Consider the following 27,566-nt stretch of genomic DNA (forward strand, 5'->3'; position numbering starts at 1 on the left):
TGTCAGTTCATCCATTACTGATTCCACAATATTTTATGATTGATCAAACTTTAAATCTAAGAAAAACTCTCAAATTAAAAGTTATCAACCACCACCAAAATGCACTGCAGTTTGCCTTGAAGTAAATTCAACACAGTTGTTGCCACAGTTGTTCCCTGTAGAAAAGTGTTTCACCATAACATTTAGGTTAAATGTCATGTGCTCCTTTTTTGTCAGTTGTGAAAGTACAAGAAAAATGGTCTGTAGCGTCTACAGAGGCTGGTGTGGTGAGTCGTAATGTGACAGAGGATGAGCACCGAATCAAATCAATCGAAATTCAGAAGTTTAACAACGTTAAAATGTCTCAGATTTTGTGATAAAAACATTTATTTCATGTAAGGTAATTGTTTACATACTACATACGTAAGCACATGGATGCAGTGGAGTCAGACTTTTTCCATTTTGCATCTCTCATTTAGTGAACATTGCAATAAGAGCAAAGAGTTGGCCTTGAGAATGATCCCTGGCTTGTTAGCCACAAGTTACATTTCAGTCTTCTGGATGGAGTATGAATTTGAACCAGGGTCCCTTGGCTTTGTAAAGAAGATAAGAAAACAGGGAATGAGAGAAGGCTTCAGGCCAAACAGGGTTGTACTGAAAGACTGCGAAGTTCTTTTCCTTTCTGGCACTCATCAGAGTTATTGAGCTGCATTGGAAGGAACCTTTTTGAGGCTGAAGTTGGACCAATTCACTGCTACCTTCTGGCGAGTTTGTTTTGCAGAATCCAGGCAAAACCTACAGTGAACCAAGAAACAAACAACAAGAGGAAGGAGAAATAAAAGCCAGTTTTAGAGATGCATTTAATTCAATATCAACATAAAAATTTGGCAGTTTTTTCCTTGAAGGTACTTAAAGATCTACCACTATATTATACTTACCTTTTGAAGTATTCCACTTCCCGATCAATCTCATCCATTTCAGTTGGGTCCACATCTTTCGGGAGAAACACATCATCTGAAGGAAATAAAACTTCAAAATTAAATGCCAAGATTGAAAATGAGGAGCAATCATAACAATAGTGTTATAAGCAGATTTCGTCCCGTACCAATAGCACTGCTGGATTTTTCATTTTTGCTCTTGTTCTTCTTATTTTTCCCCTTGGCTTGTTGCTGTTGTTGTCCATTTGCTGGAATGGTGTGATGAGTTCTACTTTCTGCATCCTGCTCAGATCGACTTCCCCGCGTCTCCATGTCACCTTTACCTCTTTGTGCATTGGGGAGGCCACCATTCGCCCCATTTGCTGCATGTTTGGACAACCTGCCTTCCTCAGCTTTCTTAAGGCCATTTCTCTGGTTATCTGTAGAATGCTGTGGTTGTTTGTTCCCAACCTTTGAGCCATTAGAAGCATTTTCTTTCTCACTGACTTTCTGCGATTCGTTCCTGGAGACGGCTTTGACTGATTTACTGGAATTGAGCTCAGGCACAATTTGCTCCTGTTTTTGCTGCTGCTTTTTATTCTTCTTAGACTTTGCACCACCATTCCCAATAACTGTGTTCTTGGGATCAGGGGTGTCCTCCTTTGATTTAGCCGTGGCTAAGGCTGGCACCTGTGGCAAATTGTCAGATCCAGTAGACGTGCATCTTTCTGGTGAGCGAACCCTTATGAGTTTTGATAGACTGGGGGTAGTGTGCAACCGCTGGATGTCCTTTGACCCAACAGTTACTCCCGATGCCATGGTGGTGGTATTAGGGGAAGACACAGCATTTGTGTCCTCCCATCCATTAACCAGATCAAGGTGGCTCTTAAAGGATCCCAGTGAAAGAGGGGCAAGGTCGAGGTCTATCTGCTGCAGATCAGAGGAACCATTGAGATGAGACAGTAAATGGTTGCCCTCCAACGTGGCTGCCTTCTTTGGGAAGTCATTGACATCCAGATTGAGGTCATACATACTAAACGAGGCCCGGATTGAGTCTTTGATAGTGTTCTTAATCTCTTCCAGCCGACTGGTAAGAAAACTGTTGACACGCTCAAGCTCCAGCTGAGGCCAGTCCAGCATTCGACTGGCTTCAGAACCATCAGGTATGGGCTCATCGACAGGCTCAGATGGATTGGAGTGGGGGTCACTGCCTGCAGCACCCACGTTGCACTGCTGTGCTTTTTCCTGAAACACACAGAGTATAGGCATGCACACTTAAAACATACTTTTACGGACATAATTCATTAACAGGCCTGTGTAATTTTTCTGGCATTCATCAAAGCATGTAGAACATCATGTGCATCAAAACAGACCAACAAAAAGCAACCAAATCTAGTTTACCTATTCTTTGTTACATTGATCTCCAAATTAAAGCAGTAACTCTTGAGGTTAAGGTAAGAGAAAGGTAAAAGAGAGATGAAGGGTTGTGGAGTCAGAAATGCAACATTAAAGCAGATGAAAGGAAATCACCAAAGAAAAAGACGTCAATCAGGGTTATAAGAAAATCCAATCTTATTTTTCAAATTAACTGTAGAAGTCAATTTTAGGTACACCATTTTTGGCAGAGTCTGTCATTTACACTTGGATATCAAATAAACAATCTCTCTCTCCAAAAAAGACACACGGGACAAAACATTCATGTACGGTTAAATGATATCACCAACAGTGCCAAACAAACATTTTCTGCTGTAGCCAGGTTAAAATCTTAAACACATATGACATATACTCCAGGTAAAAGAAAAGTAGCATCTGTCGTTATCTTACCTTCTTCTTTTGTTTGTGTCGAGCCCTTTTGGCAGCCTTGGCACTGTTGACAGGTTTGGGCTCAGAACTGTTGATGAAGTCTAGCAGCTCGTCCACGTCTCTGTTGTCAATGACACCGGCAACAGTCAGGTCTGAATCTTGACGCTGAGGCAGCTCCTCTTTGCGCCGGGTCAGACGTGAGCGGAGTTTCTCTCGGATCTCAGCATAGTTTCGGCTCGTTGGTGCAGCTGGAGGCTGAGATCAAAGAATATACACAAATATTGATATCTTGTCATGATGTCAAGGGTGATAAAGTCTTAGTTATTACTACAGAATTTCAATTTACCGCATTGTGTCCGAAGAACTCGCAGTAGCAGCAGTCACAGTACTTTCCATCCTTCTGGTTGGTGGAAGAAGAGGCACAGGAGCTCCTCTCAGAGCTGCTGTCTTCATCTTCCCCCTCCTCCAGTTCAGATGAAGGATGACACAATGTCCCATTTGTCATTTTGTGCCCCTTACATGCCTGATCCCTACAAATCAGAAGAAAATGACATAATGACACAAACACCCAAAAGGCTTTTGGATTCTGTGACAATTTTGCATACCCAGAAAGGAAGTGTGAAGATATCTGTCCTCACCTGCAGGCCCCAGCTGTCAGATGACCTACATTGGGAGGAGCCACTGTTCCTTGACTGTGCCCATTACAGGGATGGTTACAGCCTATTAAAGACGTGCCCAGTTTGCTGTGTTGTGTGTTCACAGCAGGAATGTGGGAGTTTTTGCACGGGCTGGGCTTATGTACAGACGTTGGGCTATCTGGACTGGGCGAATTAAGTTTGGCTGTCGGGCCGTGGAGATTTGGTACCAGCGGGGAGAAAGGAGCGTGGGCTGCCACACCCGTGCCCGACGAGGAGGTTACATGACCGTGCTGCGCAGAGTTCGGCTTTGGGGGCAGGAGGGAGGAATGCTGGGATGACAAGCCGGTGGGACTGTTGGGGGGAACCGACAAGTCTGTGTGTTGATGATGGTCACTGGGGTGGAAGGCTTCACCTGAACGAGAGCAAACATCAACACAAATTAATATCAATTAAGCAAGTGATCAAGCAAGTCTACGTAGACTTCAGCTACTATTTCTGCTCGACATGAGTCGGGCAATTACCACTAGTGTCTTAGTTTGTAACATTTATGGGTTGAAATGGAATGTGCTACCTACAAGAACGTTTGTCGAGGTGCACAATGGCTTCAACATTCAAGAAAAAGAGTTGTTTTGACAGCAGCCAAAATAGTCAAACCAGCCAGAGCGCACGTTTTATGTTTTGAGGTGCAAGTTTATTATGTTAAGTTATGTTTAAAGCCGAGTAAGCCCTGGTGCACGACATTTGCTTTGTCAAAAAATAAAAATAAGAATACAATATGGCAAATTGATCAATATACTGAATGCATTTTACAGTCTCATATAATGAAAAAAACATGAAATTATAAATTTAAAATACATTAGCGAGAACAAATGTTAAACAACTAACTGCCAAAACTGGGTTTTGATTCAATTAAATGCCACAGATCCCCAAGAGAAAAAGAGTACTTACCTGGGGGTGTTGGTCGACGGCACATGGTCTTGAAGTGCTTGGGAGTGGTTTTACAAAGGTCTGCTGAGGTAGACAGAGGGTTCCCAGCAGAAGATCCACTGGAATTCTGGGACGACGGATGACTGTAGGGACAGACTTTGGTCCCTGATGTTTTAGCAGATTTCCCAGGAGCTTCGTGAAGTCCTCTTTTCTCATGACAGACTGAGCCCGGTGTTACACCTAGATGGAGGTGAAGAGTAATTTCACAAAATGTGATAATGGTTAGTGGTAGTAAATACATGAGTTGTGATATCACAATATGTTGCCATTGATAGGAGTAATGACATAATAAAAAGAATTCACTTCATACTTCATACATACTTGTTGATGTTAAATATCCAATGGATAATTTGTCTTTTATGAGAAACATAAAGCCCCTTTGTGTCGAATAAAATATAAAATACGACAGAGCGGTGCAACAATTTCTGAATTATTTAATATAACAATCACCCATAATGCTGTACTCCTGTACATTACAGTAACCTTAGTGGTTACCATGGTATGTAAACACAGCCCATAACCATTGTTTCAGTCAGCACTTTAATTAGCACTTTAATAATTAATTAGATACTTAAACATTGAGCATGCACCGAGCATACACATCTTTACTTATGAATACTTTCACTAACATGATCCACTTGAGCAGTTGCTAAACTAGAAATACAACCACATATGTGGATCAGGTGATCTCCACAAGATGGTTTGATGAGAAGCAAAGGATCAGAAGGAAATAAATGGCATTTCCCTAACCTAAAATAAACATTCACATTTCCACTTATAATATCAGTACATCTTTCAGGTTTATTCTCTTCTCTTACAAGTGGCCAGGTAGTGCACCGGAAATACTTACAGAAGTTACAACACACTCAACACTGTCAGATCATTGAACAGTAAGGGTAGACTTTAACAAATTCTTCTTATTTTTTGTCCTACTATGAAGGGAGTAGATTTGATATATTTATAATCTATACTTTTTTTTAATCTAACATGATCTCAAAGTAGGAGAATTTGCTCCCATTAAGTTTCTTCTTTGGAGAAGTATGGGTACTGCTTCCTCTCAGAAGGAAATAAGATCCAGTCCATGACATGACCTAGACAGTATGTTGTAGCTTGGCTCAAACACTGTATATTCCCATTTCAGCAAGAAGCCAGATTTTCTATGCTTGATGTTTTAACCTCTCTTAAGTATAAAGGAACACAATGTGCCATTTTGTTTATACTAGTGGTTGTATAATCACAAAAATGTTTATTCATGTTTCCATCCTGTAGCTTATAAATTAAGGGGCGGAGCTATTGACTAGGTTCAGTATACTCGGTTCATTACGCGCGAGTCATTTTAGTTTGTTGAATCAGTCACTGTGTCAGGTTATTGTGGTCAAGCGTATTTTGCTACATTAGCATACTTTTTTGCAAAGGTCAATCACATGTGACTTCCAAAGAGAATATGTGTGTGACAGTCCTGTGGTATCAGCTTACATTATCAGTTAGAGGCGATCACCCTCTCTGTGTTTAAAGTTAGACTTAAAACCTACATTTTTGATAAATCTTAGAGTTAGGGCTGGCTCAGGAAAAACTGTCCCTTCGTTATGCTGCTATAGGCCTAGACTGCAGTGGGAACTCCTGTGGTGCAATGAGCACTCAATTTCTTATACTCCTTGTATGAATATGCCATCACTACATGACAGTGACCTTTGTCTTTCTCTCCCTTAGTTTGTGTTTTTCCTCTCTTTCCACATTCTGCAAGTACAAGTGGCTCCTGGGCCACAGGAACCAGATCCAGTTGCAAGGCTGCTAGTAGTAGTAGTAGTAGTATTGTCATCACCATTGTTATGACAACTGGGAGTCCAGCATATGTCTGGATTTAGGTACTCTGCCCAGTCATATGGTCAACCTTAGCTCACCCCAACCTCTTTCCCTCTCTCACCACTTTTTGTCCCCAATTTTGTACTTTCTCCCCAACCGGCTGAGGCATATGGCTGCATGTCTTTGAGTCTGGTTCTGCCAGAGATTTCTTTCTCTCTGCTGGTGCCAAGTGTTTGTTCATTGTGTGGACTGTTGGGGTTCTCTTCAGTTCTCTCTGCCTTACTATGTAAAGCTTGAGACAATGTGTAATTTGGCGGCATAAAAATAACATTTCATTTGATATGATATAGGCTGTTTATTACTTGAAAAACATCCTATTTAAAACTATGGGCATGTCCTTTGATAGTCCTGTGGATTATCAATTTGAATTGTAAGTAAGCTTTGCTGTTACTTGTCCACATCACATTACTTTCTGTGAGGATGCCGTGACACATCCTCACCAATATGGCATTGGTTGTTCATTTATTATTTCATTTCATTACACCTGATGACTATAATCAAGCACATATAATGGTGTCTGACCTAAACAAATCACATAGTGTACTTGTTATCATTGTTTTATTCATATTGGTTGTTCTCTTCATTTTTAACACTTACTCTTTGTACTTGTGCAATTATATGTGTGTTTTAACAAGTCCATCATTACACATATAATTCCAGTAACAAAAGCTTCTGCAGAAATGCTAAATTTTGGAAGATAATCATATGTGAAAAATGATCCCATCTCATGACTAGTATGAAAGACATGTTTTGACAGTCAACATTTTATTTTAAAATAAAACATTCCATAATTATATTTAGCAAACCACTAGACCAGGCATGTAACATAATATGCTTAGTTCTGTAGTTTAATTAAGTGTGGCCTTGTTTTGATTTAGGTAGAATTGGAATCTCATAATAAGTAGACAGAAATGCTAACAAAGCACTCACCATGACATGCTCTGAATCTAATGTAATGTGTGTGCATTTTACTTAACTGAAACTTACAACAAAGCCTGAAATCAAAGTTTGTGTTATTTGAATTGATTACTGCCATGTTTATTAAATGTTGTGTGGACCCATCTTCTACCCTGTGATGACCGACCTTGTTGCGAGTGTGATGAAGTGTTGTGGTTGCAGTGCTCCCCTCCACTAGAGTGAGCAGAGTTCCAGAGACCTGACAGTTTGTGGGCTGACAGGAAGGAACTCGGATCCCAGTCCACAGTGCTTTGCTCCGAGTAACCGTTCCCACAGCTCTGGGATTTACAGGAGGAAGAGTGTGACAATGGCATCTAAAGGAAAAGAAAGAAAGAAAAAAACCAACACACCAAATTATTTAATCATACATCGACCGACATGGGCTCACTTTCTGGTAGTGTGTCTTAATTTGACGTAAAAAATAAACCATAGGTCCAAATTCAATTATGTCTTGGATGTGGAATTATTAAAGGCCAAATGTCTTTTATGTCTTTTATGTTTCTTCTTGCTAGACTAGTTGCTTTAAGAAATGCTAAAACTGCCTTCATGGTAAGGTGATGACTATTCTCAATGTTCAAAATGTATTTTAGGGAAAAAGTGCCACACTGGCACAGACCAACTCGGTGTTCTCATCTTGTTTTCAGAAAGCTTATACACAATGCCCCAATCACAATCGAGATAGGACAACATATCTCTTCTCTTTAACCTTATTTGAAAGTAACCTTTTTAAGGCTGCAGAGAGTGATAATGCAGACACTTTGGTTCCATCTCCCACTTCCCTTGCCACTGTCTCACTGCATTTCGTTTACAGACACTAACACAATCATCATTTTTGCAGTTTTGCTCAGACATGCTATGAAGACCCTACCCACGCTGTGGAGGTACTTTATGTACGTTATGACGTAACGGGAAAACGCGCACCTGATATCAAACAGAGTACAGTCGAGACGAGCCGAGCAGTACTAGAACAGTATAATGGAAAAGCACCGAATGTCTCCAGTCCATTTTCTCAACATTGAATAGGCAAAATAAGATTTCAAGGATAACCAGCAAACCAGCCACACTGACTGGTACAAAAGCTAATACAAAAATCAAAATAAACAAATAAACCAACAAGAGTCTGTGCAGGACAATTACATCCACAAAGACCGAATAAGCATATACTTTTTTTTACCTATGTGCTACAAGTACCTACAGTACTAGCTATTACCGCGTTGGTACACTCTCTAACTAAAGGCAAAAAGACAACCATTTCAAGTGGGAATCTGCACACGCCAAAAAATATATAAATCTGGCAGCCCTGGTGCCCTACATCTTTTTCTTATCTTGGTAGCACATTAATGGAGAGTAACAACAAGTTTGAGCCAAACATCAGCAAAACGTCATGAGCAGTCAGTGATAATACAGCAAGTCACCATTTGCATTTCATGTAAAAACAGAGGAAAAGGTTTCTACTGTTGTTGTCGTAACAAAGGGAAACTGACTACTTCTGAAGTTATAACAAGGAGAATACATGTTGAAACTTACTGAATCCAAGCTGATAATTTAGTGTGAAAGCACATGAAAATGGATTACTCTACGCAGTGAATGAAGATGAGATTACATCAGTTGACAGAACCGAAACAAACAAGTTAACAAGTTAATACAGTGGTAAAATGAAGTTGTTAAAAAAATGACCCATACATTTGTCCCAAATCAGAATGCTTTTATTTACCGGTGTCGGCTGCTCCTGTGTGCTCCGTCTTTCCTCTTCCTCAACACTCTTGCAGCAGCTTTGACAGATCCACAGAGGCACCTCTCCCAGCAGGGACTGAGACAGCGAGGGCACGGCATCAGCAAGCTTACGCCCAGGCGTCTCCCGCAATAAGGCCTGGGAGAGCGCAGGCACAGCATCAGCCAACTTGGTCCCGTGGCCACCAGGGAGTCCATTCACAGAGCTTGCTCCCCAGTCCTTAAATTCACGGTGGCACAGGAGGCAGCAGGTGTGCATAGGCTAGGTATGAAGAGAAAAAAGAGGTCATCAGTCAGTCAGCCAAGGTATGGTTCTGAAACTTAAACCCGGACCTGGTTTGCTTTTCCACTATGGGTTGTTTAAGCTGGGTGGCATCAGCTTTGTCAGCTACATAAACAGTGTAACATCTTAAGATCATGTCACAGTGTAGTCCACCAGTAAATTCAAGGATTAAGAATACAACACAGTAACCAAAGAGCAACAACAAAGGACACTGAGCAACAACAAAGGACACTCAGTATTTTGGTGTTTTTCCTTGGCTGTTTTATAATAAACAGTATGTCTACAAATGGTTTATTTTGTGTTTTTCCAACTCCATTCCTGTTTTAGCCTGAAAGTAATGATTCTCTGACAAATAAATGGTCTGCAGTGTGTCTACCTGCACCGTTTTTGGGATTGGATCTTGTATTAAGTACCCCAAAAGGTTCAGTGACAAAGACAGTGCACTTCACAACTTTGACAATCAAACAATCCGAAAATGAACGAAACTATACCACTTGAAATTAAGTTTTAATATATATTTTCCTCACATTTAAAGCTATCTTAAAATGATCTGATACGAAACTCATAACAGACACACCACATTCATAAAGATACTCAGATCGTTTCTTAATTAAGAGTAGCACATTTCTGTCTTTAATCCAAATATCTTACATTTTGGTGCGAGCCGTGTATATACGGCCATTCAAAACACATAGTAAGAGAAGGCTCGGGGAGTTATAGCGGTGCACCAGCCTTCAGCTTATAACATCAACTGAACTGCGATGTGTGATGTTGCTAACTGCTTAGTAGCCAGCAACACTGGCTGATCGTAACTGTGTGATACTGTATGCACTAAAACCTCCCACACATATGCATTCGCGGACTAAAATAAACAGGTGAAACGGTGTCGGGGACTGTGGTACCCTAATTACAGTCCCGGTGTTTGTATTATAGCTGGCTAGCAGATTAGCTCATAGCAAGGTAGTGGTCTCTGTGGATGTGTTCAAGTGTAGCACGCTTGCAGCACGCTAGCTGTAGCCCGGCTAGCCTCCTGGCTAATGCTAGCTAGCCTGGGCGAGTTGTAAACGCTGGAAATGAGACGACCTGACCCGTAGTACAATGTCACCTGTCCGACCAGAGGGGACGGGCTACAACGCCAGTCACACTGCCTCAAAGCCGGCTGGCGTTAGCGATTCTGCTCGCCAAGTTGTGATCTATATTATTTATTTATTTATTTATTTATTTACATCTCAAATCGACGCACAGCTCTACATCAACGACTACTCCGCTAAGACTAAAATAGCTTTCCCCGCTGCCCGCGTGTGTATATACCCTCACCTCTGCAGGATCTGGCTGCATTAAATAAAAACACAATGGAGGGATGCTATGATTAGTAGACGGATGTTATCATATATGCTAGCTAGCCTATTTTAAAACGAAATGACTGCCTTGCTGTTAGCTACCTGGTTCGCTCTGGTAGTGGCCAGCCTATCCAGCCCAGCATCTCCACCGCCACCGCCTGCTGCATCGCCGGGAGAGACTGGGCTCTTCGGTGCGGTCTGCTGTCCAGGCACCATCTCCTTCTGGGCGACCCCTTGCTGCTTGCTTTTCTTCCTCGCCATTGCGACGGTGTTTATGATTCGCTTTGGCCAAGTTTGCACCAGTTTCGAATATTTAAGGAGCACACTTTCGTTTATTCTCGGACCTCAAAATGTTCTCTATCTCCTCCAGTCAAGACAACAGTCAATATGGCGGAGGGCTGGCACACTCGGGAGTTCATAGGTTAAAGATACTGTGGGCGTGGGAGCTTCACTCACTTGCGAAGACTACGACTGAAATTGTAAGCAGAAGGTGAAGCCATGCGTCGCCATTTTTAGTTAGGTCAAGCCTCCCCTCCCACTTTCTTCTGTCAATTTGAAAATACTTTATTTCTTCCCGTGGGTAATTTAAAGGCACAGTTGTCAATGAACACAAACATTTCAACTACGCTCTAAAAGGTTAGTCAATAATAACATTTAAATTATAAAGTATATTATAAGTATATTATTAAGTATAAAGCCTACTGTATATGTGTGTGAGATAGCTGAGAACAATTAAACTGAAAATACTGCTCATAGTAGTTGTTCAAACCACCCTTTAAGCACTTGAGATAAATAACTTTTGGGTTTTTTTGCCATTTGTTTGCAACAAATCTGTATTGTATGTAATAATACCTAATTTCTGTTGAGGCCTGTATACGTTGTGAGGGGGCTAAATACTAGGGCTGCATGGGACATACTCTGGGGAGTTCTAAGTCACAAATCTGCCTTTTCCACAGGTCATGGGTTAGAGTGTCACAATTTCAGTTTCAATATGTATATCATTACGGGCTAATTAAATGCAGTATTAATATATTTTTTAAAAAGTTTAATTCACCAGTGTGAAGGAATTAGTGATGGTGAGACTGCTCATCATAAAAAAGGGAGGACAGCTGTGGTCAACCCTCCCTCCCTTTCCCAAGTGGTTGGGGAATATGGTGGTCTTTTTTTACAGATAAGGTACAGAAAATACAGAAAAGGTGTCTGTTAGGACGAAAACTTCTCTCTCTGTTTGTAGTATGACCTGCATTAAAATGCAAAATACATACTCTGGCTGGTTTGCCTATTCGGTTCGCTGTAGAAACCTGGCAGCATATGAGATGACTTGTGCAAACAGGTAATAAATAAAATTTCTGCCAATAAAATGCCACACACTGGACCTTTGACCTTTAACTGGCCATAAACAGCACAGCACTAAATATTGTTTGTGTATATAAATTATTTTATTACAATTAGCAGGGGGAGGCACATACAAACAGATGTTTGTGTATTGTTAATATCTTTCTATATTGTACTTTCACATGTTTATTATCTTTACATTTACTGTCTTTGCTGCTGTGCCAATGTAAACTTCCTCACCGCAGGACAAATAAAGGACTATCTAGCTTATGTTAGTGATTCCTGTCTCTTCTGCCTCTTCTGCTCCCATTCACTGCAATAGTATGGCGCTATAATCACACTGTATCACATCTCAGTAGTTTTGTATAGATGTCTAAAGTCTAACAGAGGGGGCAAACAATGCAAGTGAGGAGCCTTAGTCTCTTTATGAACCTGCCCATTAACTTTATTTTATTCATTCATTCATTTACTTTATTATATACATTTGTCATAGACATTAAAAGATACAACAAATGTAATACAACAACATGAAAATGTTGTTGTATTAATAAGTGCTGATTTCCTGCTTTAGGCACAATATAAAAGGGAAAGCATATTGTTTGGTGGAGGCCACAGGGGGTCACAGCCAACATCTGTGTTATAGGACCATAACCAATTAATCTGTTATGGAACCTTGATTTGAATATACATTATATCCACATATTCTGATTATGATACTATTAAATGTGCTCAGATACAGCTACACACCATGGTAACAGAAATGTAAAGAGCAGTGCATTTCAATCCGGTGGAGCTGAAAAGATTACTGTGTGTCAGTGGACACTTACTGTATAAAAGTAGGAGGTTGAATGTGAGAAAAGAGTGGATCAATTCTCAAACCAGCAACCGCTTTGGTCACAAGCCAAGTTGTCTTTCCGCTCGGCGATGGCAGACTTTAATGTTCTTAACTGAGATTAAAGCGCTGAATTAGTTTGTTGGATTAAATTTGTTAGTCCAGATGGAGACAAATTGCGACTGATGAAAATATGGATCTGAAAGTAAGGCAGGTGAAATGTACTGTTTTATTAATGTTCAATTAAATATAGTAACTGACTTGTCTTTAAAAAACTATAGTTGTGTCTACTCAGCTTTACTTAAATACTTATGCTACTCCCTTAAATGGAGTCAAATGTTGAAATGATCATAAATAATAATGAAACAAATCACCAATTGTATATGAAAATGAGTAAATTAAGTTTAATCACACTTTTAATAAAACTAACACTTTCGCTAAACCTGTTTTGTGAACCAGGGCCATGTTGAGCAGATTAAATAAGGTCATGTCATATGAATACATGTCTGAAAAACAAAGGTGCAGACAGTGAAGGGGAGGGAGGGGACGGGGGCTTGACAGTGACGTTTACGGCGTTTTGCGATGCCTTCAATTACTTCCGGAAATTGTAAGCCTGAAATATAATGTTTACTTTAACTGTGTCTGCTGCAGCGCTCATATTTTATACTATATGCTTGATGAGAATACGTAATATCATAGTAGTCTACATCATAATTAACTCGTCATTTTACAGGCTCGGGTAAATTATTGCAATACACAAACATTGTGTGGCGGTTATTGTCACTTTAAACTAACAGTAATTCACAGGTAGAGCTCAGGTTTTTGCCAACAATAAAGTACAACACATGACAAATTGTGTAAATAATATAGAGAATTAGAGTCTATTCCAGGGGATTCCAAACTCAAATTGACCTGGGGGGCCACTAAATTTACAGTTTAAATTTACAGTCATTAGAAATTAAAGTGATATCTTGATAATCCATCACAATGTTCCAATTAAAAACATGTAGGATGATATTGCACACCATTTAAAATTAAAAGTGTTTGTTTTGATACATAGTTCACAAAAATCAGCAATTAAAGAGATAAAATAACACGTCAGACAAAACACTAGACAGGCTTACATGAAGATATGGATAAAATATACTGTAGATGGTATGCATATATTGTTAATATGGGGGGAGGTGCAGGTTTGTAAATTTATTTAAATTTATTCTTATTTTATTCGTATTCTTTTAACTTTGTAATTTTATTTTTAGGTTTATTCTCACTTATTCTTATAGTTCTTAACTTTGTAAAAAAAAAAAAAATTTTAAATTGCTGCTATAATATTCGTTACCTTCGTACACTGGAGCGCTGTGACGAAAGAATTTCCCGCAAGGGATTAATAAAGTATATTCTATTCTATTCTATTCTAATGTGATCTAAATAAACAGGTGTATGTTGATCAACTGATACGTTTTCTTGGAATTTTTAATGGATATCTTTAAAACATTTGATGAAATGACAAGAAATATCTCTTAAAAAATGTAGTCGTGATGCAAAAGGGAGATTTAAAAACAAGTAAGAGAATACAACAAAAAAAGACGAGAGGCATGAGGACGAGTTTCAAATGTCCGAGGTGACTTGCGGTGCGTAAAGGCGGCGTGAGTGTTGAGTGGGGACGTAGCAGCAGCAGCAGCTGCAGCAGTCACACTCAGCTTCATCTCTCCAGGCTACTGACGCTTGAGCCGCTTCACCTCGTTCGCCCGCGTCTGTTTTATTTACTCCCTCAAAACAAGGAAAGAAAACAATCAACAATGGAAGGACACGTTTGCAACATCCAGGTGCTTCTGCGGGCCGCGGAGTTTCTTGAGAGAAGAGAGAGAGGTGCGTATTTTGGTGGGAGCTGTCAGTCTGGGAAGGGGGAGGAAGTTACTTATCGTTAAACAACAAAATGCACAATGAAGCGGCTGCAACTGGACACACAGAACACACTTTGGATACACAACACAGCTCAATATCCCGGGAATTTCTATGATATTGTTGCAGGGCGATAGTTGCAGGCGATCTTTCCCGTCTGACTCAGTGACCTACATATCGGAGGCATCATTGTACTCAAAGGCGCCAATCTGGGCCAGTTTGAAAATGAATCTGAGCGCTCAGTCGATGAAAGAGCGGCAGAAATAAAGGACGACGACGGGGCAGATTTCCTCCAGTATTCAACTCTGCTAACGCTGCACCGCCACTTTCAACCGATTCGTGTATAAAAGTGTTTGCATCAGGGCGTATAATTGCTGCGTGATGGCGCCAAAACCAGAAACAAACCGTCCAGCAGAAGATGCTGATGATGACAGCAGCAGTGGGATGTCTTTGTCCTCAGTCTGCAGAAGACACACACTGTTAGAATGTTATTATTATTACTTATTTACTTACTCACTTTATCTAAACACAACTCTAAGTGCTTCACATTAAGTGCATTAAGTCCAATAAAAGCAAAAACATACAACACAACAAAACAAAAGATACAACAAAAGTAGCTGCTGTTACTTGTTAATAGCACTATTATACCATGAAAGTGTAAGAGCTGCTTCGTGATATTAAGAAAATATGTTGTATGTATGTAGATAATCAAAAACATGAATATACAATGTCTTTTTGAGTTCTGTTGTTTGCTGTTAACACGGTGCATTATTTCCTTTCTCATGACAAGGTTTTAGTGGCATAGCAGCATTCCGCACATAAAGAAATAGCCAAAAAAAGAAAGGCTGAAGCTCAAGCTTAATACTTACCCATCAGTGCATAATTTATAAAACAAAACCCTTATATTTAAAACAAGAAAACTACATTCATCTCCAGTTTGTGTGTTTTGAAGTTTGAAAAGTTGAAGTAGTTCATTTTAATTCCTCACATCATCCTTAACTGATATACAGTTTTTCCCCTGACTCTCTTTGGTTGTGAACAGATTCTGTATTATTTTCGGCAGAAGGTCATTTTTCATTTAAAACATACATCTTAAAAGCGCACAGGTCCTCTAGGTCGTAAAGCGTTAATGTCTGTAGGTTCAGGAATAATGCATTACTTTGGTTTATTATACTTAGAGTAGAATGGGTGATGATTTTTATAGACCTTTTTGGCTAAATGAAAATTGCTTTTGGTGTTTCAAAGGTATTAGCACAAACTTCATTGCAGTAGGTTATATAAGGCATTAAGAGAGAACATTGTATATGAGTATACATCGTAATGTCCCCCTTAAAACATTTTCTGACAACAAAAAAACCCTTAATACCAAAAACAGTTAAATTCATATCAGAAAACAAGTTAAAGTTGTAATGTGTGTATATGGGTGTTGTGTACTTGCTGTCTCACAGTTCAAGCACTCTTTGTAATCTGTATATATATATTTTGCTATATGTCTATTACACATATTGATATCACATGAACAATACATGTTCTGTATTTATTGCACAGCTAAAAAAGTGCTACATGTCATTACAACTAGTTTGCCTAACACAGCTGATTTTTGTTGTCTTTGTTTATTTATTTATTTATTTGTTTGTTTGTTTGTTTCCTGAACAGAGGCAGAACATGGATACGCTTCGCTCCTGCCTCTCAGCCCAGGTCACTCTGATAAGAGGAGCAAACAGAAGAGTAAGAAGATATCTGCTGGTGGCAATAGGTGAATACATTACATAACGCAGCAACTGACACACACTGAGGGTGTGGCTGCACAGTGTGACACTCTGTTCTGATAAAGAACCCTTTCAAACACAATTAACTCAGAAACTGACATCACCAGGCAGCAGTTTCTGTCATCTCAGTGCTCAACAACCTCTTTCTCTCTCTCTCTGTCCCCGTTGCTGCAGGTCAGTTCACAACGAGCTGGAAAAAAACAGGTAATTGTTTTGTTTTGACCATAACATGAAACCTAGGTCAGACTTTATTTGCGATCTTTAACGCCCTATTCGCACGCGCGCGGACGAACCTCACGAGTGGATGCTTCTTGTTGTGCTTCGCAGACGAGCTCAGCTGAGGCACTGCCTGGAGCAGCTCAAGGAACAAGTGCCTCTCTCGTCCGACTCCATGAGGAACACCACCCTCAACCTGCTGCGACGAGCTCAGCTTCACATAAAGGTAGACCAACAGATGCTCTTATTGATGTTTTAGAATAGAGTCAAAAATCAAAAATACACAATATTCTGACATAAAAATAAGAAATGTTAAATACTAATGGACTGTAAATGTAACTTAATGGCACAGGACCTTTATTGCACAAGGAGGGGGAGGTGGGTTGGTGATATTGCACATTGTCTTAATTGCACAGGGAGGAGTATGTGTGAGTTCAGTGTGGTTATGGCTTTAGGGAAGAAGTTGTCCCCCGACACAGTTTGTCCCGGTTCGGATGGATCTGTAACAACAGGTCAGACAGGTGGAAGTCATGATATGTACTGACGTTAATGACGTGTCTTAGCTCTGCTGAGGCATCAGGAGGTGTAAATGTCTCTCAGGGAGGGGAGGAGGGGGCAGCGAGTGATCTTCTGTGCTGTATTAACCACCCTCTGGAGCTCATCCCTGTCCCCTCCCTGGACTGCAGTCGAAGGTGCAGAGTGAACAGAGTAGTGGACTCGTGTTTGGGTAGAAGAGGCACAGGGGCCAAGTTCCACCGTCTGTGGCTGGTGGGTGAGAGAATCTTTGATCCGGGAGCTTGTGAGTTGGGAGAGACCTAAGTCTGATAGTTTGTTGACCAAAATATCCAGGATGGTGGTATTAAAGGCTGAGCTGTAGTCAGTGAAAACGCATCCTGACGTTGCAGATGATTCAGTGATTCAGAGTACAGGGCTGTGGCGATGGCGTCCTCAGTCAACCTGTTCCATCTGTTTCCTTGTGTTTCCAGTAACACGTTTTACCATAGATTTTTTAACACTTGGTGCTGGCAGGGTTGGTAATTCATTTGTTCAAAAGCATGAAGTGTTGAGGTTTTGTTGGGTGCAGCAACTGCTTTCTTATCATTCTATTTTAATCAAATAATCGAATTCCTTTTTGCAAAGATGCAATACAAAGTGCTTAATGAAGAAGAAATGCTAGGCTTATGAGATAGCGTGACGCTCAGGTGGAGGATAAAGCAGTAGAAGATGGATGAATGGATGGATGAATATGATTGGCTGATGCTTGGAAAGTTTATTTCTCCACTCGTGTTGCACAATGCAGTTCTTCAGCGATCTTCTTCTTCTTCTGCTCTATTCGAAGTGAATTTCAATTCAGTTGACATTTTGCACAATCTGTCATTTGTGTATTGCGTATTTGGCCGAATTGTCTATAATTTTGCTCACTTGTTCTCCTCTCTCTCTCTCTGTCTCTCACATCAGAAGCTGCAGGAGCAGGATGAGCGCGCCGAGCAGCTGAAGGACCGCCTGCGCTGGGAGCAGAGAGAGCTGCGGGTTCGGCTCGAGCAGCTCCAGAGGGGCAGCGAGAGGATGAGGAACAACAGTCATGGGTCGACCATGTCCTCGGACAGGTCCGACTCCGACAGAGGTGCGTCTCTCAGACACGAAAAGCGTCTCATCTCGACCTCTTTGTCATTCATTCACTCACTCATTCATCTTCTGCCGCGTTATCCTCCACATGAGGGTCGTGGGGGCGCTAGTGCCAATCCCAGCTGACATAGGGTGAAAGGCGGGGGGCCATATAGAGACAAACAACCATCCACTCGGGTCAATGTAGTGTCCAATTCCCCCAATTCTGCAGTTTTTTGGACTGTGGGAGGAAACCGGAAAAGCCGGCATATCAAGATTTATTTCAAAGGGCCGTACAACAGGTCTTGAAGACTACAATCTCTTTCTTTTGAGCTCTAAAAATAGCAACCATGAGTCCACAGGCTTTGTTCTGTGCAGGTAAATAATAACGACGGCAGACGTCGACAGAGCAAAGTGTGATGTTTCCAGAATTTGTTTTAAGCTAAGCTTAAGACATTTGGGGCAAACAAACTTGAACTTCAGAACAAAGCAGTTAGAATAATAAATGAAGTTGGACATCTGGTGTTTAGGGGGTAAAGTTATGGAATGAACTCAGTGATGATTTGAAATGGTTTATAACAAGCTGACTTTTTAAAAAAAGTCAGCTTGTGAATTGACAGTTCAGTACTATTATTATAATTAGATAAATAGGCACAAACAAGCCATGCACTTCAGTCTATTCATTCTTTTGTTATTGACACGTTTGTGTTAAATGATCTTATGATATTCATTCATTCAAGCAAATTGGCAGTCCACGTTTACTATACTCTATCAAACGATATCCACACTACTACCCTTTCATTTGAAAACAATGCTCTCGTTTCATCACAGAGGACGTGGAGGTCGACGTAGAGGGCATCGTGTTCGACTGCGTGGACTCTGACGGACTGAGCATGACACACACAGATGCAGATCACTGTTACTCCAGCATGGACAAAGCCTGGCTATGACAGAGCAGTAAACTCTACAGGAACTCCCTTTATGTCACTGAGATGGAGAGGAAGAGGAGGTAAACATTCCAAAAAAAAACACAGCAAATGGAGGACGCGACACAGAGGACAAAGACGTTACTGTACAGCTGAACACTTATTTTTTCTTTTTCTTTTTGAACAGGAGTCACTTTTGACTTTTAAATAATGTCAGACAACAAGCTAAACAATAATGTTGGGTATGAATGAGCTGTGTCCATTTGCACTGAATAGCAGTTAAAATCACTGAGCTGGGATGGATGTAACATTTCGCATCTACATATACATATGTGTGTGTGTATGTGTGTGTAATTGGCATCAACCACTGATGTTTGTTTTTTTCCTCCTAAGCCATGAGGCGTCTGTAGCCTACAATGATCCAAACAGTTCACCTGTCTTTAAGGACTTTTCTTAATCCACATAAGGGCTTCTTATTTATTCTCTACTACAGTATGTCTATACTGAATTCTGCCTTAAATCAGATTTGGTCTGGTGATCTTTACAGCTTCTCTTGAGCACTAAGTTTATATCTCCGCAAACATCATGTGTAGCATGCACTTAAACATTAACCTGTGCTATGTTTTTTTTTTATTATCATGTAAGTTCAGTCATGTGTTTTGTTCTTTTCCTTCTGTTGCACAAACTGATCATATTATTATTATTACTATATCATTATTGCACTTGTTTTCAATCTCCAAAAAATTGTGGGTACATCAAAAGAAAAACGGACGAGAAATGAACTTGTCATATTTGCACAATTATGTCTGGCAATTACATTAAACCGCCAAATATAATTTCTGGTGCATTCTTTTTTTGACACTTCAGTGCGAGATGAACGTAGAGGAAGGTGCAAGAACTGTGTGAAAGAGACTACGTGTGAGCATTATAGGAGGCTCTTGCACAGATCTAATGAGTTTTATGCACTGTTAAAAATCAACTGATCTCTCCTAGTGTCCGTCGTCACGACTGCACACTTACGCTGCTTGTGCATTTGTCATTTAAAATGTTTATTATGCATGCAACACATTCACCACTCAGGCAGGTCATTCCTACTTGTAACGATAATGCAATTAATGCTGTATTACAAGTATCTACTTTATTCATTGCTATGTATTTAATAACTGAAGGTGCTTCACTTGTATATGCAAGATGCCTTATTAGCTTTTAATAGTATGTATGCATTCTTCTGTCTCTCCGCCCAGTAATATTATGTAGCATTTTGTACTGGTGTAATCTTTTTTTTTTTTACTGAATAAATATTTTCTATATTTATGAGCCTTTTTGTATGATTGTTTTACCGGAATTAAAACTCCATGGTTCCTCTCTTACCCAAGAGTCATCACAGCAAGATGGTTACAAAAACACTGTCCATTTATTGACAATTTGATATTTAATTGACCAAGTAAGAGCAAAGCGTCGCATGGGTCGTATCATCTGATGTAATCTGAATGTACAATGCAATTTTTACATTTTAAATTCAAGTGAAGATGTTGATTTTCCATTGCAACCAAATTATACCACAATGTCAACAGGGCTGGGCATTTATTCTGCCAACAACATGGACCCTTCTTCAGTCAGTGAACCTTAGCCTTAAGTAGCTGGTCTTGTAGGATGATTAACTAATGAACTAAAAATAGAACATGAAAGTAATTAAATGACTAAATCACGCAACAGTGCATTAATTATACATGTGTATATATATATATATACATACATATATATACATACATATATAGATATATACATATATGTATATATATATATATTCTGAGACAATTGGACCTTAATAATCAAGTAATTATAATAAAATAATATGACAAATTAACATTGATAGGCACATGGGTTGAGCAAAGGTCTGTGGAAAGGTATCAAGGTAGGCAAAGACCTATCTTTTTTTTTTTTCATGTCAACTAGTGCTGTAAAGAATCTGACCAGTACTTTCTTTCTCCAGGTCAAACTGGGATGATCTAATCCTTAGAAAAGGTATGATATATTTGGCATGGTACAGAAAGGGAGGCTGGAGCAGGCTCCTGATCCCAGCTTTGGCCTTTTACGGTCCACCCACCAATTTCATTTGGATACTTCCTCACAGAGGTGTCTACCCAGGACTGGGATCAGTTTATCTTACCCTGATGCTGGTCTGAACAATGAGAAGATGGGAAAGACAAATCTGTCTCAGTGTCAGCAGCTACAGAACGAGTGATTCAGGTAGTTCTTCACACAAACTGTTTCTTTTGAGCATGTGAGGCCAAGTCTTTGGCTTTCTCCTTAGCTGCCATTGCTGTCTCTCTTGCCCGCTCTGTTGCTGTTACTGCCAAGGTTTTTGATGGAGTTTCACCTGCAGAAAAAAGCCAATATTGACCTTAATTTGCATAATCAATGTGCTTACATGTATTGGGGCTATGCCTTGATAGACTTGGAAGAGTCTTGTTAAAAGACACACTTAAATCAGCCACCTAGGTTTCAACAGAAAGAAGGTGGTTGGATGGACACACTTGAAACATTTTGCAATCAATATTTTTCAGGTTAATCTGACAGTAAAATTTGTGACATTCCAAATGTTTTACATTTAAGATGTACATTTAAGCCCTGATTCACTTATGCATCTATTTTCTATTTCACAACATTTATAGCAATTATAACAACAAATGGCAAAAATTATTAGGGTCAGTAGTTACACCCGCCTTAGTCTTAGTAGCTGTATCTGTTATGCTTTATCTTATATCTTTAGATTAACTATTTTAGTATAAAATAAATAAATAAATAAATAAATTGAATAAAGAGTTAGTACATTTACCTTGCATTTTGGCCAACACATATTCAAACCCTTTCATTGTCTTTGTAACACTGGTCTTGAACCTTGCGAGACCAAATTCCTAGAATGAGAAGACAGAAAACACCTCTTATACGATGTGTACCATGTGTCAACAACCTATAAATCAATTAGTCATATATTCACTTTCATGCACGCCCTCAGAGCTCAACAATATATATACAGTATATGAATAAATCTTTCTAATGTCCTAAAACTATTCAGCAATCGAATTCTAACCCTAACCCTTAACACGGTGCATTATCTTGCCAATTACAGATAAACAGATCGGCTGTTATGTCACCATTTAAGATGCCCCACATCACTTCCCTGTGCTGTTACACATTGTAGTGCTCCACTGACCTGAATAGCTCTAGAGAGCCCATAGACATTGGACGAGATCCAAGCTTCTCTTTTCAGCTCTGTCCAACTGTTGTTCTCTGGGTTAATTTGATACACACACCGCTCTTCCACAGACTGGCACAGAAAGCAACAAATTAAGACAACAACAAAACAAAAAAACATCAACAACATCATGTCACTACATTGTGCAATACCCTTAGAGTCACTAGAGGTTAAGGTAAAAGAAAGGTAAAGGAGGTAGTAATGCCACATTGTGGTAAAACACCAAAGACGGAGTTACCATTAGTCGAGCGTGGCTGATGTTCCATGAGAGTGTGGTCATGGTCCTCTCCTGAGGGTCCACGATGGAGTCCTCAATGACGTACGCTGAGCTGGCCATGTGTTTTGGAAGGTACCGCTCCATCCACCGAGGTGCTCGACTATGTTTGGTCAACAGACGCCTGGAAATTAGGCAGTTGGTTGGAGTAACCTCCCGGAAAATGATGTCCTCAGTCAAAACATGATTACTGTGGGAATGAAGGAATTACAATTAGCCAAGACATGTGATCATTTTCACCACATTTATTTAACTGCTGGACTACATGATATTAGTACTGGTATATTTTGAGATAAGGTAGCAAAAATGTAGAACATATAAATGTATGTAATATAAAGAAAAGAATTTTATTTGGCAGAAATTGAAGATAATGTAATTACAATCATCATACCATTTTGAACCACCATGTTTAAACAAGAGCCCACAATAGACAAACTAAACATCTTTTGAGCTTTGATAATAAATGAAGGCTACACAGGTTCACCAATACACTTGGAAAGGATGGGTGTGAGGTGAGGGAAATTCAGCTGCAACATGCAACCTCCCCAATAAATGCTGCTCAATTTTACAAACGGCACCTTTAAGATAAAAAGTGCCTTTTAGTCTTGTGTTATTACGCATTAAGGTGTAAACAGCACTGATTAAGGTGAACCAAGATGGTTAGTTTTGTGTCACGCATCAGTTCAAAAAGGTTTTGCATGCAAAATTACAAGATTTAAAGTGGTTATCTGGACATAAACATGATTAAATAATTAAACACAATATCATTCAGCATCAATATAGTGATATTACTGACTAAGTAATGTGCTTGGCAGCTCGCACTACTGCTTATCACATTACCACAAAAATTAGAATGAACACAGCAACTGCTGTCAATGCACACACCTGTAAGGGTTGGGATATCTTTGCCAGAAAGCAATACAGACTTGGTCCCAGGTACTTTTGAGTAAACCTGCGCAGCAGAAATATTTCACCATTGTTCCCTCTGTTTACTCAGCACCCTGTGCACATACACAAACAGAATGAATTAGTACCTGCAGTAAGTTTTATGACAGTCACATTAGTTAACAAGCAGGACAGGTGATTTACAAAGAGGTGACCCAAACTGGCAAACTGTTTGTATTGTCTAAATTATTGTCTATTTAAATGTATTGTTTGTAATCTGTCTTTTCAACTTGTATTTATTATTATTGTGACATGTGTTGCCGACCTCTTCACCAGCTAGGTCGCCCTTGTAAAAGAGATCTTGATCTCAGTGGACTTTACCTGGTTAAATAAAGGTTACATAAATAAAAAATACTTTTCAAAGTGGTGGGCATTGATCATGATTAAGTAAACTATCTTAAGCATTTTGTTAATGAAAAAATGCCAGTGTGCAAGGTGCATGCTCAAGCAAATGTCTTTACAGTCAGATTTACCAAGTGTTTAAGGGAAGATATCTCTGTTAAAAGCACATTTAAACAACTCTCTATCCTGCACACTTCTTGACAAACTACAACAAATCTAACATACAAAGACTATTGATGCATTAAACAATGCTCTGAGAATTTTACTGAAGAGGCCTAGAAAGTATAGTACCAGTGAACTATTTGAGTTCGAACAAGTTTCTTTTCGAGCTGTATTATGCTATGAAGCTTGTATTTAAATATATTCAATGTTTACTTTGTTTGCATTTTTATTAAAAAATATTTTAGGCACCGCAGTTGAGAGACAGAAAACATAGATGTTACTGTTCAGTGCGTTTATTTATGTCAAGCAATTTAGTGCATCACTCGTTATCAAACTATTAGATTTCTATTTATCAGACAATGAGGAGAAAAGACAGCAAAACATTTTGGCATTAAATAAATAAATCGGCATGGCTGCCTGTATTTCTCAAGAACACAATCGAATGCAGAAAGACCCATGTCAGTCGACCTCATTTATCATTATATATATATATATATATATATATATATACATATGTATGTATACATATATATATATATATACATACATACATACATATGTATATATATATATATATATACATATATATATAGAGATATGGATATGTGGGTGTATGTATATACATTTTAGGGAAACTGTACAATATGGCGTTTACACTGCCTTCAGATTGGTCTATATATTGTATGTGGTATGTATAAACCAATTTCACTTACTTCATAATTAAATCTAAATTAAGTAAATATATTACTATAGATTCATCGTACATCAAAGGCACAAAGAGGCACATTTTTAAAGAATTTGCCAGATAAAAGCGTCGTGATGACACAAAAAAGAACTATCGCATTCAATGCCTTTGAATAAAACACAAGAGTACAATTAGACACATTTATGGTCACGCACTTAAATAAACATTTACACAGTGAAAGAAATAAAGACGAAAAAACAACACCGTCACGTTTGTCACGTACGCACTGCTCAGCTTCCTCTTATATTAGCATAGCATCAGCTGCTAGCGCCACTAGCCTAGCATTAAGCAAACCACATGAATGAATGACTACAAGTTAGCACCTAAAAACTACCACGACAGGACATTGAAGCGAGCAAACTCACGCAGCGGGCAGAGAGTGTATGTTACCTGTGTGACGAAAACATTCAAGAGGTGACTGTTTCACAGTCGCGTGGGATTAAACTTCACTGTTGTTTCGACATGTCAACCGTGGGTGGAACTACAGGGAAGGTCAAATATGACGACACTTCCTGTGTAACTGCAGTCAAAAGTGACATCCATGGTTTGGACATAACCTCTCATTCATATATTGTAGGCATCTTGAAGGCATCAAAATCACAAACTCACAAATCAAACAAACCAAAATATGTTTTATATTTTACATTCTTCAAAGTAACCACATTTTGCTTTGATAACAGTTTTGCACACTATAGGCCAGGGGTCTCAAACTCAACTGACCTGGGGCCACTGAGCATCTAGTCTGGCTAGTTGGGGTCTGGTCAAGGGGAAAAAGAAAGACAGTGACTGTTCACTAGGTGATGATATTTCACAGAATTGAAAAATGAAGGTTTTTGTTTTGATATGGAACAATATATAATTCATAATAAAAAAACTTATTTATGATGCAAAACAAATCTATTCATGAAACAAAACATACAAAAATAACTCGTTATAAGCAGTGTTGGAATGTAACAAAGTACAATTACTTGTACTAAGTACAAAATTCTGTACTTTACTTTGTCATTTTGTCATTTACTAGCAACTTTTACTTTTACTCCACTACATTTCCTCTATCTTTGTTACGCTTTACTACCAAATAAAATCAGAAGAAGAGTTGGTAATGGTCTGTATTTATATAGAGCTTTTCTAGTCTTGATGAGCTGCTTTACACTACAGTTTTGCCACTTACCCATGTTTCATAATCCACTCAAACCCTTCAACATGGGGTTAAGTGTTCAAGGACACATATAGACTAGCAGGGCCAAGAATTGAACCCACAACCTTACAGTTTGAAAGACAACTCACCCTACGACCCAATCCTAACTCCTCCCCTTTTTAAAATACTTTAACTAATAAAACTTAAACACATTTTTACCGCAAAATTACTTTTGATACGTAAGTACAGTAAATGTCATATACTAAAAGACTTTTACTTAAGTAATTTTATAAAAAGTGACTTCATCTTCTACCTAAGTCATTTTCTGATGAGATACTGGTAGGTACTTTGTACAAGACTGATTATAAATTGATATTATGTGGCAGGCAGATGAAATTGATTAGAGGGTCGTATGTGGTAGGACTGCTGGTGCTGACGCTGGTGTCTCTGATGAACTCATCATTCTCTGCAGCAGAGGCAAGTCTTTCTTTCCTGGGACAGTCCTCATGAGAGCAAGTTTTGTTATAGCATTTGACGGTTTTCCTAACTGCATTTAAGGACACATTCAATTCTTGAAATTTTCCAGACGGACTGACTGACCTTCATGTCTTCAAGTAATAATGGACAGTCGTTTTTTTCTTTACTTACTTACTGAAAACCATTCTAGGTGACAACCTCATGAATCTGACTGAGGGAACGCCAGTAGTGTGCAAAACCTGCCATCAAAGCAAAAGGTGGCTACTCTGAAGAATACAAAATACAAAGACATATTTTAGTTTTCAATTTTCTTAACTACATAATCCCATAAGTGTTCCTCCATTGTGTAATAATGTACAATGTAAAAAATAATAAAAATTAACTCTTATAATCACACAGCACCTTACCTCCAGAGGTTTTAAAGTTTAAAATCCTTTTAAATTGTTTAAGTTTAAACTGTTGGTTCTTTCTCTCTCTCTTTCTTTTTATTGTTGGGCTGACCAGGTTCTGGAGAGACTGAAATTTTGTTCTGATCTCATGTCTTAATGTGTGTTGGAATGACAATAAAGAAATCTTGAATCTTGAATCCTGAACTTATTTTGTTATATTTTGGCTGTATTTTGTTGTGTTTTACATTTCTTTGTGTCTTATTTAAGTGTGTTTTGTTATTTTTGTTATTTTATTGTGTGCAAAATGTTGTTATGTCCTCATAATGACCATTAAAATTCTTGATTCTTCTTGATTCTTGAAAAGAACAAAAACTATACACTTTGAACACTAGAGGTCACTATGTGACAGTACAACATGCACATAAAGAGCAGTGGTTTCCACTTTTTCAAGACGGCAAACTATCCACCTCGCAATTTATATTCTGATAATTAAACAAGGCTGTGAAAAAAAATAGCAAATGTATTTATTAATTTGTTATTTTGCTCCCCCCCATCAAAAAAAATAGGTTGACTGTCGTCGGACTTCAGGGGATCTGTTAATCTTTTATGTGAAGGAGTAAATTGCCACAATAATCGTCTTTGGGTCGTATATTGTGAAAACAAATAAATATTTGATTACATAAAAGTGCATTACATTTTTCTACAAGAGAAAGGTAAATCAAACACAAAAAGAAAATAAACATATCCATGGT

General features: G+C 39.0%; 3 protein-coding genes across 3 annotated transcripts; 1 reads left to right on the forward strand and 2 right to left on the reverse strand.

Annotated features, from left to right (window-relative positions):
- Positions 1-348: 348 nt before the first annotated feature.
- On the reverse strand, positions 349-10,884 carry fam193b (family with sequence similarity 193 member B). Its single transcript, XM_044040770.1, has 10 exons — positions 10,601-10,884; positions 8,859-9,137; positions 7,272-7,458; positions 4,286-4,504; positions 3,338-3,749; positions 3,046-3,229; positions 2,721-2,954; positions 1,085-2,141; positions 918-993; positions 349-774 (listed from the first exon to the last, which is right to left on the reverse strand). Exons 1-10 carry the CDS (start codon positions 10,757-10,759, stop codon positions 678-680), a joined length of 2,904 nt encoding a protein of 967 aa, XP_043896705.1. The 5' UTR covers positions 10,760-10,884; the 3' UTR covers positions 349-677.
- Positions 10,885-14,328: 3,444 nt separating this feature from the next.
- mxd3 (MAX dimerization protein 3) lies at positions 14,329-19,919 on the forward strand. Its single transcript, XM_044040738.1, has 6 exons — positions 14,329-14,534; positions 16,224-16,323; positions 16,511-16,540; positions 16,664-16,778; positions 18,011-18,176; positions 18,989-19,919. Exons 1-6 carry the CDS (start codon positions 14,465-14,467, stop codon positions 19,105-19,107), a joined length of 600 nt encoding a protein of 199 aa, XP_043896673.1. The 5' UTR covers positions 14,329-14,464; the 3' UTR covers positions 19,108-19,919.
- A 559-nt stretch (positions 19,920-20,478) lies between these two features.
- prelid1a (PRELI domain containing 1a) lies at positions 20,479-25,318 on the reverse strand. The gene is made up of 6 exons (XM_044040737.1): positions 25,201-25,318; positions 23,502-23,617; positions 22,581-22,806; positions 22,301-22,414; positions 21,923-22,001; positions 20,479-21,463 (listed from the first exon to the last, which is right to left on the reverse strand). The coding sequence occupies exons 2-6, from the start codon at positions 23,591-23,593 to the stop codon at positions 21,342-21,344; spliced, it is 633 nt and encodes a 210-aa protein (XP_043896672.1). The 5' UTR covers positions 23,594-23,617; positions 25,201-25,318; the 3' UTR covers positions 20,479-21,341.
- Positions 25,319-27,566: the final 2,248 nt, after the last annotated feature.

The sequence above is a fragment of the Solea senegalensis genome, linkage group LG12 (genome assembly GCF_019176455.1).
Source record: "Solea senegalensis isolate Sse05_10M linkage group LG12, IFAPA_SoseM_1, whole genome shotgun sequence".
Taxonomy (NCBI): Eukaryota; Metazoa; Chordata; class Actinopteri; order Pleuronectiformes; family Soleidae; genus Solea; species Solea senegalensis.

Excerpts from the sequence above, each read along its gene's own strand:
- mxd3 (XM_044040738.1), top strand. The coding sequence starts at position 14,465 with ATGGAAGGACACGTTTGCAACATCCAGGTGCTTCTGCGGGCCGCGGAG. Across the intron at positions 16,324-16,510 it reads ATATCTGCTGGTGGCAATAG|GTCAGTTCACAACGAGCTGG; the intron begins GTGAATACATTA and ends CCGTTGCTGCAG. Across the intron at positions 16,541-16,663 it reads AACGAGCTGGAAAAAAACAG|ACGAGCTCAGCTGAGGCACT; the intron begins GTAATTGTTTTG and ends TGTGCTTCGCAG.
- prelid1a (XM_044040737.1), bottom strand. The coding sequence starts at position 23,593 with ATGGTGAAATATTTCTGCTGCGCAGGTTTACTCAAAAGTACCTGGGAC. Across the intron at positions 22,415-22,580 it reads TCAGCCACGCTCGACTAATG|TCTGTGGAAGAGCGGTGTGT; the intron begins GTAACTCCGTCT and ends TTTCTGTGCCAG. Across the intron at positions 22,002-22,300 it reads GGCTCTCTAGAGCTATTCAG|GAATTTGGTCTCGCAAGGTT; the intron begins GTCAGTGGAGCA and ends TTCTCATTCTAG.
- fam193b (XM_044040770.1), bottom strand. The coding sequence starts at position 10,759 with ATGGCGAGGAAGAAAAGCAAGCAGCAAGGGGTCGCCCAGAAGGAGATG. Across the intron at positions 3,750-4,285 it reads CCGTCGACCAACACCCCCAG|GTGAAGCCTTCCACCCCAGT; the intron begins GTAAGTACTCTT and ends GCTCTCGTTCAG. Across the intron at positions 2,955-3,045 it reads AGTTCTTCGGACACAATGCG|CCTCCAGCTGCACCAACGAG; the intron begins GTAAATTGAAAT and ends CTTTGATCTCAG.